Source organism: Molothrus aeneus, chromosome 17 (assembly GCF_037042795.1).
Source record: "Molothrus aeneus isolate 106 chromosome 17, BPBGC_Maene_1.0, whole genome shotgun sequence".
Lineage (NCBI taxonomy): Eukaryota > Metazoa > Chordata > Aves > Passeriformes > Icteridae > Molothrus > Molothrus aeneus.
The window spans coordinates 6,300,284-6,316,723 of NC_089662.1; the positions used below are offsets into that span (position 1 = coordinate 6,300,284).

Below are 16,440 nucleotides of genomic sequence, written 5' to 3' on the forward strand. Positions count from 1 at the left end.
GAGGGTGTGTGGGAAAGTCTCTCGTTAAAGGAATGAGTAACTCAGTATTTGTAAACCATGAATCAACTCACACAGTCCACAAACTGAAAACCGAGTACAAGTGGTGATTTTACTACCACAGGTTTCGGCACTACTACAGCAAAGACAACAGACAACCAAATGATAAAATTTTTTTTTTATTATTCACTTTTGAATTCTTTTACACTTTCCTGATTATTTTGTGTAAGGTGAAACTAGAACTGTTTAAAAGACATACACAAATCTAGTACATCAATAACCAGGTATTTCTTTTTGCTATACTATTCTCACAACCACGTGTGTGCTAGGCAATATAACCGTCACAGAAGCAAACTTTAGGCAGAATACTGGTCAGTAAAAACAAAGCGAAAAGAGCTACCAGATATACAGACAGGCTCGGTTCCACATTCACTACTGCATTTATCAAGCGCCAAGTATTAACTGCACAATTTGTTCAGCTAGTAGAGGGGAGTTTTAAAATCAGTGCATGAAATTCTCTTCAGCAGACAGATGGACAAACAGATGGATCCTATACCTAAGTGGAATGTGAAGGCAGGGGATGATACCACAGGACTGATAGGTGACTATTCCTAATCTTTTCCACTGCATTATTCACGCAACTCTTACTAGGTTTTGTTTAATGGGACATGTTTGAAACGTGACAAGGTGAGGACGTTTGGAGCTCAAATATTACAAGCATTACAGATGTGTAGGTCTGCATTCCAGTATGAGATGGGAAATCCTGAATATTTGAGCCAGTACTTGAGCCAGTTTCCTGGTACTACCAAAGAATGGCAGACAAGAGCTGAAGAACACAGCAGCACTGGCAGCTCTTAAACGCCCAAGGAAGAAACCTGTCCTTGGTGAGGTGCAGGCCTCATCCACCATCCTGACATCACCAGGAACCAAAGAAAGGATGATGCATATGGGAGTCCAAAACTGCTTTAATGGAGTTTAAACAGGTGACAGGGTCAAGGATGAACAGAGTCCAGTGGGAGAATAAAGTGAACTAAAAGATGGCTCAGTGGATTACTTTAGAAGTTTTCAGGATAAATTGAGAATGGGAATACCATGGAGATTTTGATTTACCTAAGAGTAAAGTAATGCAAAAGTGGCAGATCACTTCATGGTATCATTCAAATTAATAAGGCCATTCAAAAAATTGAATCTTCTCCTATTGCAAGTCCATGGCAGCGAACCAAGAATATTTACTACTGAAGAGTATCTAAATTGTAACTAGGTAAAAGTTATTGCTGTGGGAAGGGGCTTAGTCATGCATGTGGTATGAGCATGAAAGCACTTTGAGAAGTCAAACCCCAGTTATCTGCCAGTGTAGAGTTTGGAAATCAAGCTGCTAACTCCCGTTTCCCTCCTCCCCAAAACAAACCCCATCCCCAGAAAGACAGGATTGACAAAGTGAGCTTTTGACTGAAAGTGGTGCCTCAGACTAGGTTACAAATGTCTACAGAGTGTGCCTGTTCAACTACCTCATAGCAGTGTCCCTAACTGAAATGCCATACATTGGATTGTTTTCCTTCCATGCCCCAGTGTCACAATAGAATCTCTATAACTTTCTGTACAACTTTACAACAGAATTGTACTTCAACTATTTTGGTGCCAAATTAAGCTCGCCAGAGTTACATAATTGATGTCTACTTTTCTACCAAGAAGAGTTTTGTAAAGTCAATTGCAATCACAAAACCCTTTATTATTATTATCATCACAGTGTTCAGTTAAAAATATAAACACGGTAATCGGAACTGTAAATGTTCAGAATAGGAAAGTTCGGAATGCCATTGGAATAACCGACCTCCGCTCTAGGTACACAAAACACCAACCAACCGGTTTTACCCCACAGACAGTTTTTGCTACGTTGAGGTTGTGAAAGTCAATGTACTATTCTTTTTGCTTGTCGCACAAAGGGATTATGTGTAGGATACAGGGTGACATTGAACATATAGTGAAGCGTGACAGCCATTAGTTCTCTCCCTCCCCAGCATCCCCTTCATCTCCCTGGTTTTCCGACGTCCATAGCTGTAAGGAAATACAAACATGTGTTTATGCTGGAAGCACAGTTAATTACAATTGTCAGGAAAGGGAAGACAGCGTAATTAGTAGTAGCTGTGCAATTTTCTCAGCTAAGAGCAATGCAGAACTGAACTTAATAGTAAAGCTGAAGAATAATAAACTAGAACATGAATAAAAGATAAGCAAGAAGCTAGCACAAGCCAGGAAGTTCCACATAAAACTGTTGAGAACAAACTCCACTCTGTGTTACAAAAGGAATCTGAGTTTGCTACAGCAGTTAACAAGTGATTCGTAGTTTGAACAAGCAAGTCTAACTGGTCTGGTTACAAAAAGCATCGCAGTTAACACATGCAGTTAACGCCTCAGAAAAAGCTTTTAACGGCACAGAACCGCATTAGCTTTCAGATGCTGAGTCCCACTTCAGAGTGCAGCAGCCTAGAGTGCAGTGGTTTGCCCCATGGTACTCACAGTGAGGTTGTCCCTAAGCAGCTGCATGATCAGGGTGCTGTCTTTGTAGGACTCTTCATTCAGCGTGTCCAGCTCTGCTATCGCTTCATCAAATGCCTAAAAACATAAACACAGCCCTTTCACACTCAGCTTCCTGAAGTCACTTCTGCTTATACAGAGCTTAAAATTTGCCACATTACTATCCACATTCTATAAAAAAGCTTCCAGTATTTTTCTTTCCCACCACAAGAAGAAATGTAAAACAAAGTCAGCACCAGATCCTAGACAGCCCAGGGAAAACAGAAGTCTTCAGGGATGTCCAGTTAAAAGCCCAGAAAAATGTTACTAAATGCCAATACCAAATACTGAAGAGGCAAGAGCACTCTATGCGTCATGCTGAAAAATGGTTCACATAGCTTGAAGTCATGTTTACGACAACATTTACAAAAAAGGGACTTTCATTAAAAAGTAAGGTCTCCCTGGTCTAAATAAGCAGTGAAAGACAAAGGTACCATTACTTGAATGAGTATATATTTATATATATTGCACATGAGTCAGTAGACAAGAAAATGGAACACGAGACTTTTCGACAGTGGGGAGGACGGTTTCCAATTTCTTTTCAAAACAGCAGAGGAAATCAGGTATGTTCCACTAGAGATTAACAAAGCCATTCTTCCCATCCATCTGTTGCCCTTGAAAATCAATACTGTGAGTCTGAGAGCCGTAGCTGCTATTTCTTCATTCAGGTTTCAAACAGATGTAAGCATTTTAACTAAAAAAGGCAAGAACAGCAGCAGTATTTTACAGCACAGCATCACTTCTTGCTACAAAGTCTTATTGAAGTGCATATTAAGAACACAAATATTCACCTAATGCCATATTATTCAAGTTACTACCAGACAATTTTCACAGACACAAAATGTTCCATTTAGAAGACTAATCCCATTTTAGGAAAAAGGCTAAGGAAAAAATGACTGGCTATTTGTTTGCCACAACCCATCACAAAAGCTCTTTTTGGTCTCTGGAGAGAGAGGCACACATGCATATGGATAACAAGGACATTTAGGGCTACAAAGACTGGCACACAGACAACACTTCATGTACTGGCTAAGTGCTTCAATTTAAATAAATATTTCACTTTAGAATTGCTAAATTAATTCAAGTGTTTTCAATTTTGACACAAACACATTCTAAGAGAATTAGGTGGACATTAAACAGAGACAATTTGTCTTCCCTGTCACTGGAACAGCTGCAGTAGCAAATTATCTTACCCAAAGCTAAGCTAGTCTAGCAAACCAACTTACCTGAAAATATAACTACAATGACAACCATTTTATGACAGCATTTTTAAGGAATTTGATATGAGAAAGCATAATCATCTACAAAGTGCTACTGTAACCATGTAATTACCTCCTCAGCCTCCACAAAAATTGGTGATATGAAGAGTCTGCTTACCGTCTTTGCCAGATTACAGGCTTTTTCAGGAGAATTTAGGATCTCATAGTAGAAGACAGAGAAATTTAGAGCCAAACCGAGTCGAATGGGGTGTGTTGGCTGCATCTCTTTCTTGCTAATTTCAAATGCCTCCTGATAAGCTTGCTGGGAGTTTGCTACCGTTGCTGCAAAGAAGCAATTACAACCACATCAATACACAGTACATCCCTCTACTTCACTGGGGAAGCAATTATATTCCTAGCCTAGACTACCACACCACCAGAAATTCATACAATTACCTATGCACATACACTTCTTTCAATGTTTTTACAAGCAAAAGCCTTCCACTTGCTGAACAACTAATGCTGAAATAGATTTTTTAAATAGAAACTTAAAATAAAATTTATTCAACAAATTCCAACCAATCTGAATGGACACAAACTCTACTCAAGTGTTCTGGTTTAAAACATTCATTTTCAGCCCAGCTGAAGAAGTCACAGTTATCAATAATAAATCCAGACAAAACCATATGGGGAAGAAGAGGTAACTAAACTGCTGTAGTTAGGTCATGAACTTTGTATTTCAGGTTGGCAAAGCCAACAGTCCCTTCCCAGCTGATGAGTAACAATAAGCTCCATACTGACATCAAGCTAAGTTTGCAATTCATGGACTACATCAGACACTCACAGGAATTCAGACAGTTCAGCACTGCTTTCCCATTTCAGAATTTATGACTTCAGAATCCAGAAGCCCAATATATCAAATTTGAATAGAGAAAGTTTGCAAACAGTGAAGACTTGAGCTGAATTCATAGTTTACACATAAGATCAAACAAACGAAGCATTTTCTATGAGAAAGAAACCTACATTCTCCAGGAAAATGATTTTACACTGCCACATATGCTTGAAAACTAGCTACTGTGGTCAGGGGCTGCAAGCAGAGTTTGACTGTACTGATGAACATCTGTCAATTAATTTCAGTGATGTCTTTCTCCAACAGTGACTTGCACTGCACCTATCTTCATAACTACAGAGCAGCAGTAAAAACAAATAAATACAGGATGTTGGGGAAAAGAATACAAGTGGGTTTTATACTTGATTCTGCTTGCTCCACAGAGAGAGAGAGATTTCATTTCTACTTACTTTGCTTATTGTCCCCAGATGCCACCTCTGAGAGGTATCTGTAGTAATCACCTTTCATTTTCAAATAGAAGACCTTGCTTTCTGGCTGTGTGGCATTGACAATAAGGTACTTATCCAGGAGTTCCTGAGAAACATTAAAAAAAAAAGTAGTGTTTCCTGAGTCATAAAAATAATGTCTGAAACAGAGCCTTTGTTACAATGGTGAGCATGAACTGTTCAAACAGTAACAATGACTTCTGTCATGACTTACGCAGACTCCTGTGTTAATCTCTTTGCCTACTGCTGTCTAAAGTCTGGGAAAAAAAAAAGATAAACTACTTGTAGCCTAATCTATGGAGAGCTGAAAATGTGCTATGTTGATCCTACCCACAATTCCCTCCTGCAGGATCTGAAGGCTATCAGGGCTTAAGCCTGCTGATGCAAACCCACATCCATGACCAAACTAATGAAAAGCAGCAGCTGGAAATTAGCACATCTGGTCACTTTTGCTGCCACAAATTTGAATTCTGTGCAGAGCTGTGAAATTGTCCACAATAAACTGATTCTATCTCCAGCTTCAGCTGAAAAGTTTGACAGTGGCATAGGCAGCACATGTGCACTCAGAAAGAGATGCAAAGATTGACTGCACTGACATCATCTGCTCCTGACTGATCTCATGCAAATGGAACAAAAATAAAAGGAGTCCCTCCTGTCTGAGTGAAAGAAAGAGCAAAATCAGTCTGGAAGAAGAACTACACACCTTCTCCATTAAAAAAAGGTACTAAACAAGACTTAGGACATCAGCATTCATTAATTAAGTAATTTAAAGAGCAGGCCTTTTAGCAGGGCTCATGTCAGTGCCCCAGATCTAAATTTGTTTCCATGGTGAACCCCCTCCAGCCAGCAGCCAGGGGTCTTTAACATGGCCTTGCTTGCTATTTGCTGCTAAAAAAAATACACTGTTTTATAACAAATATTCCCTAAGAAGCAAGCTAAATGACTTAGCTCCATTCTAGGAACTAGAATTGGACCCAAATATGTAGCTATGTAAAATTATTCCCCTGCTAAGGTGCTGCAGTGTCTACAGCACTACTAAAATTCCTTAAGTCTCTCTGAAGAATGCTGCAGTACTAACTACTGTTATTTTTGCTGTTGGATTATTACCAGAACATCATTGCAGATATCCTGCAATTCAGCCTCAATTTTCTCACGATATTCTTTTCCCATCTGCTGTTTCTTCTCATTTCTCTCTGTTTTCTGTTCGATGCTGGAAATCACACGCCAGGATGAGCGACGGGCACCGACCACGTTCTTGTAGGCCACGGAGAGGAGATTCCTTTCTTCATTGGACAGTTCATGTCCCTGCTCAGTGACAGCCTTCATAGCAGCAGCCATGTCATCGTAACGCTCGGCCTGCTCAGCCAGCTTGGCTTTCTGTACCAACTCACTTTTATCCATGGCTGTCCTGCAATGAGCGAGGAATAAAAAGAGAGAAAAATGTCTCCGTGGTCTGCACTGGGAAAGTTCATGCTGAAGCAGATCTCACAGTTAGTAATAAAAGGGAAATCTATCAACTGTAATAAAGTAATACAAAGGGTTTCTTTTAAAGAATGTATTTGACCTTTTGTCAAATGTGTATAATTTCCATGTGTAAATGACTAATGACAATCCTGAAGATATGAAAGCATCATTCTTCAAAATGCAGCAAAAGTCATTTTGGTATTAAGCACAGTCCTATGTGAATCTCTCCTCTCTCTACCAGCCACAGCTCACTCAGCTGGGAAGATATTAACCAAGAAACCACCAGGTTGCTGGGGCTTTTTCAGGTTTGTTTGTTTGTTGTTGCTGTTGTTGTTTGTTTCCCTCCACTGCAGTACAAGAGCAACTACTTAGGAGCACTGAAACATTGGACAGCTCCTTCTGATACTGAAGATTTTTGCAAAGTTAGAGGAGATGTTTCCGTGGGTTTACATAAACCATACCCAGGAAAGCTGTAGTGTTGGCAACTGTGGAAAGTGCATTTATAATGTTCTGCCAGAAAATAACGTGGGTTATTTTACATATGCATCAACATACACACAATGGACGACTCTACACAGCTAGGGTGGCTGCAGTCTCGGGTTTTCAAGACCTTTTAAATAACATTGACATTCATAAAATCTGAATAGGACGTGGCCCACACAATGGCCACTGCTACAAAGCAAATTGCTTTTATGGAATCAGCTTGTTTATCATTTCTCATAATGCAGTTTAGCAACCAAAGCTGTGAAAGCACTTCACATGGCCACAGGGTCACTGAAGAGCTTATGCGAGGGAGAATAAATAAACCATCCAGGGCCAGGTTCACAGGAGAAAGTAAAGCAGCTTCTTTGCCTTTATCAAAATAGACCTCAATACTTCACAAACTTACAGACAACCCAAATTAATCTGTAAAATTTCTCCAGGTGAGCAGGTTCAATTTTGACACATCCAGAACTGTTATTCTCATCAGTACCAAGCATAATTATCCTCTCCCACTCCTAAATCCTAATCAGGGCTCTCACTATCCAGGTAAGTCGTCAGGCTGAGACTTACAGCCTAAAAACCACTTCTAAAACAAAAATAAAAAGCAAACAAGAACAGTAAGTTTTCATTTGTATTTCACAGACTTCTGTTCATTACAGAAGCACCTACAGTCCTATTAGAAAGAACCAACACGCTGAAAGAGATTGCTGCAGCCTTTTTCCTGGCTCTCATCTTTGAAGATTCCAGTCTGACAGGCTTCTGATGGAGAACATCTTGCACACTGCTCAGCTTGTATTCTACTCCAAGGATCACCTACCACACTATTAGAGAGGAAAACCAGTCCCCTGGAAAACCAAATCCTCAAACAGGACAATGAGACACAGACCCAAATTCCAATTGTGATACATCCCCAAATTCACACACTGCTCACACTGCTGAGGATGAGTCCTAACTACAAAATTATTTTGAGATGAGCACATTCTGTACCTCCAGCTGACGATATTCCACTTTAGCAAAAAAGAAAAATCACCCAGGATATCAAGTCAAACATTGTTATTTCACATAAAAGTTCCTGAAGTAAACCCAGCAACCAAATGTACCTGCTCTGTATCTGCGAGTCACACTCACTCCTGCTTGTGTTTGATCCTTTATAGATTCTAAGACATCCATCTCCTTAAGGCACTCAAAGGAATGACAAAGAATACTACAACCAGCTTCCTGGAAAGGGATCTTTTACTGGTAAATAAAGTTGGGCTCTGGTTCAGCTCCATTTCAATTGCTGTGTTTAAACCAGTGGATTCTGGGTCCTATTGAAAGGTGCCACACAGACTTCAGATCAAAGCCCTCAAATTTGTTTTCATGACAGGGTGACTGTGGGCAGCAGAGTGACAACTTGTGGTAAAGCATGATTCATTTGGTTCTCTCTTCTCCAGTAAGCTTTTACCCTGGGGATATTACCATTGGTTTCCACAGGCTTATCAAACAACTAGCTCCTGATGATGGAAAAGGTTAAGTGGGATTTGTGATGTGCTTTGTTTCTTCCTACTTTAAAGGCTATCACAGCACCAATGCAGAACAAGCCCAAGGAAATCATCAGACCATTTCCCCTTGAGATAACCCATCCCACTTTTCCCTGTTGGGTCTTTCAAACCTTGTAAACCATTCCCTTAACTCAGCACTATTTGCAGACTATGTGCTCAAGGCAGGAAGTAATTTGTGAGTGGCATTTCTCTAGTCACTCACTAACATCTGAACATGAGCAAAGTACATCTGAAGAATGCTTTTTACATTACAAGAGCCAACTTTAAACAACAGGACACTAAAACTAAACCGTTTCAGAGCACTTTTAGTTTCTTCGTTGTCTGCACAGCTTCTAGAAGTATTTCTACTGCAGACATTTTATCTTCTCCTCTTCTTCTCATGGAATGTGATTGTTATGTGGAAGCAGACTGCTTGTTGAAATGCAGAGGCAAGCAGCTTCAACTGAGTTTACATTTTGCCATTGAAAAGTCACTTAGTTTTATCTTTGATCTGCACTTTGCCAATAGTGGTGTAATCTGTAGACAAGTCATCTGTGCAGAATTCTGTTTACAAACAATATGGTTTAGTTTTGAAAGGGTGCAGTTTGTTTTATCAAGCTCACTAACATATTTATATTTAGATGCAAGACAGTTCACAGGAGTCAATTGGTTCATATAAGGACACATGAAGGAAATCACAAAGGGAACTGCACATGAAGGAAAACACAAAGACCTAATGGATAAAAGAGATCCAGAAACCAGTTTAACATATCAATTATACAAGTAAAATACCAGCACAAAGATTAGAATGTTGCTTCTCATCAAGCAACTTTCCTCAGCAATGTAACTAATTTATGCACATGAAAGTCATTTATGCATATATGAAACTCAAACTCATCATTAAAGATGGAGCTCCCGAGTGCTTCACTGGCTTAGTTTTGACACAAGAATTCAGTGTACAGAGGCTTGATTTTAGTTAATTTGTGTTAATATCTGTACTGTTAGCTTGCTACGAAACACAAATATTATTCAGTAACATGGATTTAACAGAACTCAAATGCAGTAAGAAAATCATTGCCCACACCAAAATATCTGCCAATGACAGTAAGCCTACCATTACTTCCTTCCCAGGATGCTGCATAAAGGAACACTTAAAATCCTCATTTGATTCTCCATTGCTTACCTTGTTAGAAGCTTGGAGAGAGCTTTGCAGAGCTATGCTGGCTTGAGCTCCAAAAGAGGGAAGTGTTTGCCAGAAGGAAAAAAGATACAAGGAAAGGAGTGATGTTTGAAAAGGCAAAGAAGCAACTATCAGTTATAACTGGTCCCTCCCAGAGAGGAGATGAAAGCCACACTCTAACAATGGACCAGTGTGCCACGGTCTGAAACAAGCAAAGCCTAGAGCTAAAAATACACCTAGGCCACACACAGAAGCCATCTACCAAAGGTTACCTGCAGCTAGGAGCAAAACACACAGAGGTGATGAACAGGAGGCTGACAGGAATGGTCTATTCTAGCACTGATAAAGCCATGCCATGGTGGCAAAGGGAAAAGAGGGAAGATGGAAAAAGGAGCAGAGACGTGCAGATCACAGCCATGGAGGAGTCCTGAAAGTTGCCTGTTCTAAGCAGAAGATTCTGATATTAGATGCATTAACACAGTTCAAATTCTTAAGACACTGTCTTCTTAAGAATCTGCCTGACACGACTTTGCAGCCCTCGAAAAAGTGGCTGGACACTGTTCACAATAAGGAATGCCAACCACTGCCCAGCAGTCACAGCCAATAGCACCAGCTGCCAGAAATTTCAGTCACCTGAAGTCCCACACTCAAAATGCAATTTTTTTACTATTTTTTCCCCTCTATCTCCCATACAGCCTAGAGTTCTTTCAATCTCTCTTACAAATGCAGAAGAGCATGTATGCAGGCACTGTAAGTTACAAGTGCTTACTCACACTCCAGAAAAGCTTTACACCCGTGTGGAAAAGACTGAAACGCATCACAAAGCGCCAAAGGTGAAGGTCAGGACCTGCAAAACTCACTAGTTTGTAGCTGCCTGCATCTTTCAGTGAGTGGAAGATGCAGTGAGAAGGGGATTGTGTGGCCAGTCTGGGAACAGCACCTGGAATCAGGTCCATGGATCTTTCAAGAGTGGATGGACACACAAAACTGGAGGTTTACATGCCATTAACAGCTGAGGGGTAAAACATGCAGCTACTGTACTCCAGAAGACTGCAGGATTTTGAGAACTACAGCTTACTCCTTAGCACTTATTCCATCTGCTCTGTAGCCTTTATTGGCTCCCATTCATATGGGCTCTTTAGGACAAAGCCAAAATGAATCAGAACTAACTGTGCTTAAAGTCTGTAAAAATCAAATGAAAACTGACACTGAAAATAATCTGGCTTATATAACATATTGAACTGACAGGACAATACTAATAAGCTTACATTGGTCTGAAGTCTGCTGCTCTTGATGACCTGTTCTTCTGATGCTAATTAATTCATTGATTTTTGTGCACTGTTTTTCTCTCTACAGCAAGCATGAGAATCTATCAGACCAACACTTCCACTTTGTAGAAAAGAACTGGTGAGAAAGCAGTGTAGTTATTGGTTTGACATACTGGTCCCTAACAAGTTGAGCAGAGCTGCAGGTAACCAGACCTGCATATTTCACTGTGAGAAAGGAACAAAAGGAGGTTTGGTGAAATGGGAGGCAATCATACCTCCCAGTCATAAGCTCTGTAAGTCCACTCAAATTCTAACAAAAGAAGCAGCAGACTGGTACAGAATTTGCAGTTCAGTATTCAAACAATATGTGAACACACCTTATTTGATTTCTGGACAGGCAATTCATTCTGAAAATAAACATTCACGTGAGGTGAGCAGTATCTCAAATTACAGTTCTATAACTACAGAGAGTAAGAGTTCTGGGGACATAATTTCTAAAATAAACAGAAAATCATTCTCCACCATTCAGGTACACACATGCTGACACAAGTACCTGCATGATGGGGATAGCATTCCCTGTCAACTGGACAGCGCTTCCAACATTTATTTTTTATAGGAAATGGAGTGCAACTCTTTCAGTTGAGTGCAAGGAACCTTCCTTGCTTTCTTGCAGTATGAGGCATTTGATTTTATTGGTTGTGTTTCTCTAGATGGTTCTCTCAAAGGCTACCATGGGTTGTTAAATAACTGATTAGAAAATGAATGGCTCTGTTAAGATCTGAACAGCAAAATCTTCCTGTCAGAAGCTTGGGTATAACAAGTTCAGTAAAATATCCTGCAAACATAATGAGGGAAAAAGGAACATGACTTCACAGCTGTGATATTCTTGCTGACCTTGTGCAGCACATAACTTCAGCCTCCTCTGCATCTACCCTGGCCTTCAGCTCAAATCTCTATGCAAATGTTGAGATAAAATTAACATTCTATAAAGCCATGCCTCACCCTGCTCTGGCCATCTGCTGCCATCATTACTTGTTGCTTCGTAAAAGTGAATAAAATGACACTCAATGGTTTTCAGTCTCCATAGAGAATTATAAAATGCCTATCACCACTACCAACAGCATGTGGGGACACTGATATTGTATGGACATCTCAAATTTAGTGACAGCAGCCTTGCTCTTCCTAATGCCAGGCTGAAAAGCAGAGCTCTGCTCCTGCCTATGGCCCTTTGCTCAGGACAGCTGCAGGTGGAGACATGCTGGCACTTCCACAGCACAACATCCCCACATGGCAACACCTTTTTGTTCCAACCAAAATTGGTTTTGGCTAGAATCCAGGTGGAAATTGTGAGTAAACCCAAAAAACCTTCCCCCAGGCATTAAGTTCATGCCAAACTAATGTATTCATATCACAGGTAAATCAATTTTGTTAATAATAAACTGACAGTATTTATATTACAGGGTGGGGCAAGAAATGTGGCCATGTAACAGACACACTACTGTAATGCCTGGTATTAGGATACCACACGGATCAGAGCAGGAGCTTTTACCTCATTAACCAAATAATTATTTACTGAGCTCCTCCTCATCCGAGTTTATTCACATGCATCACAAAAGGCTGCATACTGGCACAGGCCCGCTCAGGAAAAAATAAACGACTCAACATCAAAATAGCAGAGATCAGAACATGCGGTACTGACATAATGAGGTTGAGAAAACTGCACCAGGCCCATCTGTGCAACGAGTCTATCACTTTATTGGTACCCATTTAATAAACAAAATATGATACAGGGGATATTTTTGCAGTCCTTTAATATGAAGAGAGAAAAAGGCACTTGTGTTCTTGTTTTCTTTTCTAGACCAGATTATATCTCATTATTGCTTTAAAATAAAAGCTCATTTTTTCCATATAAAAATATTGCAATTTCTGACTGAGGTATCCTGTGTTAGTGAACATGTGAAAACACAAATATTCCTACAGCCACTGAAGATACAAACCATTACAAACGTTGCCAAAGTCTCTGATACTTTTCCATGGGAATTTAGCTTTTATGGTGCTACATGACGTATTTTTTTGTTTTCCTATCACTGGAAAATGTATTTTAACTATTAATAAGGAATCTATCTAAAAGCAACCGATCTATATTGTGATCTCTGCGTGAGATGCATTTATGCCAATACAATGGTTGTGTACCACTGTTATTTCAACATCCCAATTAACACCTGGTTATACATACCTCAAACAAAACCCATAGCCATTAGATCTGGGCTACTGCCCAGCCTTTTTGTAAGCTGGGACTGGCTTGAACCAACCTTCTTTCCCTGTGGAGTCCTCCCTAAACGCATCCCTATTCCCAAATAGATACGAATGATCAAAATCGGAAATTAACAAACGCATTTTGTTCCCTTCTAAAGCGCTCATACAGGGCCATGACCACCTACGTGGGCCGGCTCACGGGCACGGCCACGGCAGCTGCGCTCTCCGGGCTGGGCACGGAGCTCCCGGCGTTGGGAAGCCCGGGGCCGGCCCAGCCGTGCGGCGGTGTCGGCGAGCTCCGGGCAGCGCCGCTCGGGGCCCGGGGCTCGCAGCCCTTCCTGCCGGGCGGGCCCAGGTGAGCGCGGCCGCGCCCCGGGCACCGAGTGACTCACCGGGGCGGGGCGGGGCAGCGCCGGCCGCTCGCCGAGGGGCGGCGCCGCCCGCCCGAGCCCGCCGGGCGAGGGTCGCACCGTTACCCGGCCCGAGGGACGCAGGAGCGGGGAGGCAGAAGCGGGGACCCTCCCGCGGGAACCCCCGCACGGCGCGCCCGCCGCGGCCTGCGGCTCCCCGCGCGGGGTGGAGCGGGCGGGGGCAGGCCGGGGCGGGCCGGCCCGCGGGTCGCGATGCCGATGCCCCGCGATGGCGATGCCCACCGCGATGGCGGCCGCGGGCCCTCACCTGGCGGCGCGCGCGGATCCCACGGGCGGAGGCGACGGCAGCGGCGGCCGCTCGCACGGACACGCGCACACACCCTGCGGCGCTCGGCCCCGCTTCCGCCGCGCGACACGCCCCTTCCGGCGCCAGGGGGCGCCACCGCCCCGCGCGCCGCCCCGGCGGGACGGTCGCCATGGCGACGGGGCTCATCCCGCCCGGCCCGGCCCGGCCCGGCCCCGGGGCTCAGCGGGGTGAGCGGGGCCCGCCTGCTGTGTGAGCGCACCCCGAGCGGGGAGAACCCCCCAGACACGGCCTGCGGTGCGCTCACACCCCCGCACCCGCCGCTCTTTGTCTCCGCGGAGCTCCCTGGTGCGGCGGGAGGCGCTGGGGTGGGAGTTTGGGCAGGGGGTGCTGCGGCCTGGAAGTGCAGCAGTTTCTCCGACAACAAAAGAAAGAGTTTCTGGTTTTCTTGCCTTTTCGCACTGCTGTTCTTTGGCTGGACCTCACGGTAGTCACAGAATCACAGGATTGATTAGGTTGGAAAAGACCTCTAAAATCATCGAGTCCGACCTATAACTGACCACCGCCGTGCCAGTTAGAGCGTGGCAGGGAGTGCTGCACCCGGCCCGAGACACCAGCAGGGACAGTGACCCTGCCACCTCCCTGAGCACACCATTCCAAAGGGACATAGAAGGGACGTATCCTCGGAAAACAGGAACTGCGGTTATTCTGTGCACCCTCAAAATCAAATTTCACAAATGCTTTGAATTGCAAAATCACCTTTAAATGCTGTTGTAGTAGCAACTCTTCCCTACAACAGTGGCATGTTTTCCCTGAAAAATGTCTTCCCTTCAGTTGCATGTTTTCACTGAAAAATCAAGATCCTTACTGGCTAGATAAGTTTTTTGCAACTAATAAACTACATTTTCTAGGGAAATGGCAAAAGAGAACATTTTTGGGCCATGAGGAGAAGTCTAGCTTGGTCTCCAAAAAGGAATCCAAGTAAAGTGATTCAGTTTTGTAATCCATATAATCCTTTTGGATAAGAAGTGACAGGACACACAACTCAATTGCGCTGCACCCAGATCTCAAATCTATGGCAGCAGCACTCGTCAGTGTTATTATTTGGGCTCAGTTCAATTACAGCATCCCAGAGTCCAATTTTCTCTTCTACTTTCAGATACAGTCCTGGGCCCGTCAAAGTCACTGTCAGATTCCTTTTTGGTGATGGAAGGACTTCATTAATTTCCTGCTTAGTCTCAGTCCAAAGGTTAATTACTTTGGAAAGTCAGAAGGAAAATTATTTGGCACCCACAAGTTATCTTAAGCTGCAAACACTGATTCAGCTCCATTAGTTGCTGTCATCACTCTCTTTTTTCTTTTCTAGGCAAAACTTGTTTTTTCCCCTGATCTTCCCCATAGTCCTTATCTTCTCAGTTTCTATTTGGGCCGTTCCCAGTGCTCTTGCTGAGGCCTTGGGGGTGCTGATTCATGGCAGAATTACTTGGTTTTGACACTCCTTGCACTCCTTGCCTGCATATCTGTGTATCATACTCAGTTTGCAGAGGTGTGCTGTCGACACCTGTTCATTTAGACTCCCACTGTGCCTCCCTCACCCTTCTCCCCTTCCTGCCTGTGTTATTACAGCTCATGCCTCTTACTTGCAGTGAGATGCACTGAGCTCCTTTCATACAGCTCCTCCAATTTGTCCACACAAAATTCTCATCATCACTGCTGAGGTGCTCGCAATCCTTCTCAACTGGTACTTTTGGAACATGCAATCTCCACCACGGTATCCAGGTGGGACAGTTCCATGCTGTGTAGTCATGGAGGTGAAGCATCACCCTCTGCTTTCACTGAGCTCCTGCAGCTGGGTCCCTGCTGGGTCAGAGGCCACTGAGACATAACTGTGTTAATGATACAGATCATTCCTCCCTGAGCTCTTCCTACCCTGGGGCCTTCCCAGTCCTGTGGCTGCTCTGGTGCGAGAGATAAGCAGGGCACCCTATTGTAAATAGGGTCTACTGATGAGGGAAGATAATGATGCATCTGGCTCTATGTTCTTAAAAAACTAATTTATTACTTTATTATAGTATACTAATAAAAATACTATATTAAATAATATTATTTAATATAATATTATATTAAAAATACTATACTATACTAAAAATACAAAAAAAAAACCCCTACTAAATACTAAAAAAAATAATGAAAACTCGTGACTCTTTTCAGGGTCCCAACACAGCTTAACCCTAATTAGTCAATGAGTTAAAACAACTCACACCAAAATCCAATTAAGCAATCACCTGTAAGTAAACAATCTCCAAACACATTCTAAATAAACACAACACAAGAAAAGCAAATGAAATAAAATTTGTTTTTCTTTTCTCTAAAACCTCTAGCTGCTTTTCAGCTTCCCAGAAAAAAAAAATCCTAAACGAAAAAATCTTGTCCAAAAAATGTGAATACCACAGCACCCTGCAGTTCCTCCAGGGATGGTGAAGGCTGAT

At 42.6% G+C, this 16,440-nt stretch overlaps 1 protein-coding gene across 1 annotated transcript; it reads right to left on the reverse strand.

Moving 5' to 3' along the window:
- Positions 1 to 160: 160 nt before the first annotated feature.
- YWHAB (tyrosine 3-monooxygenase/tryptophan 5-monooxygenase activation protein beta) lies at positions 161 to 14,061 on the reverse strand. Its single transcript, XM_066561294.1, has 6 exons — positions 13,955 to 14,061; positions 6,213 to 6,513; positions 5,070 to 5,193; positions 3,949 to 4,112; positions 2,515 to 2,610; positions 161 to 2,052 (listed from the first exon to the last, which is right to left on the reverse strand). Exons 2-6 carry the CDS (start codon positions 6,504 to 6,506, stop codon positions 1,996 to 1,998), a joined length of 735 nt encoding a protein of 244 aa, XP_066417391.1. The 5' UTR covers positions 6,507 to 6,513; positions 13,955 to 14,061; the 3' UTR covers positions 161 to 1,995.
- Between the last annotated feature and the right edge of the window lie 2,379 nt (positions 14,062 to 16,440).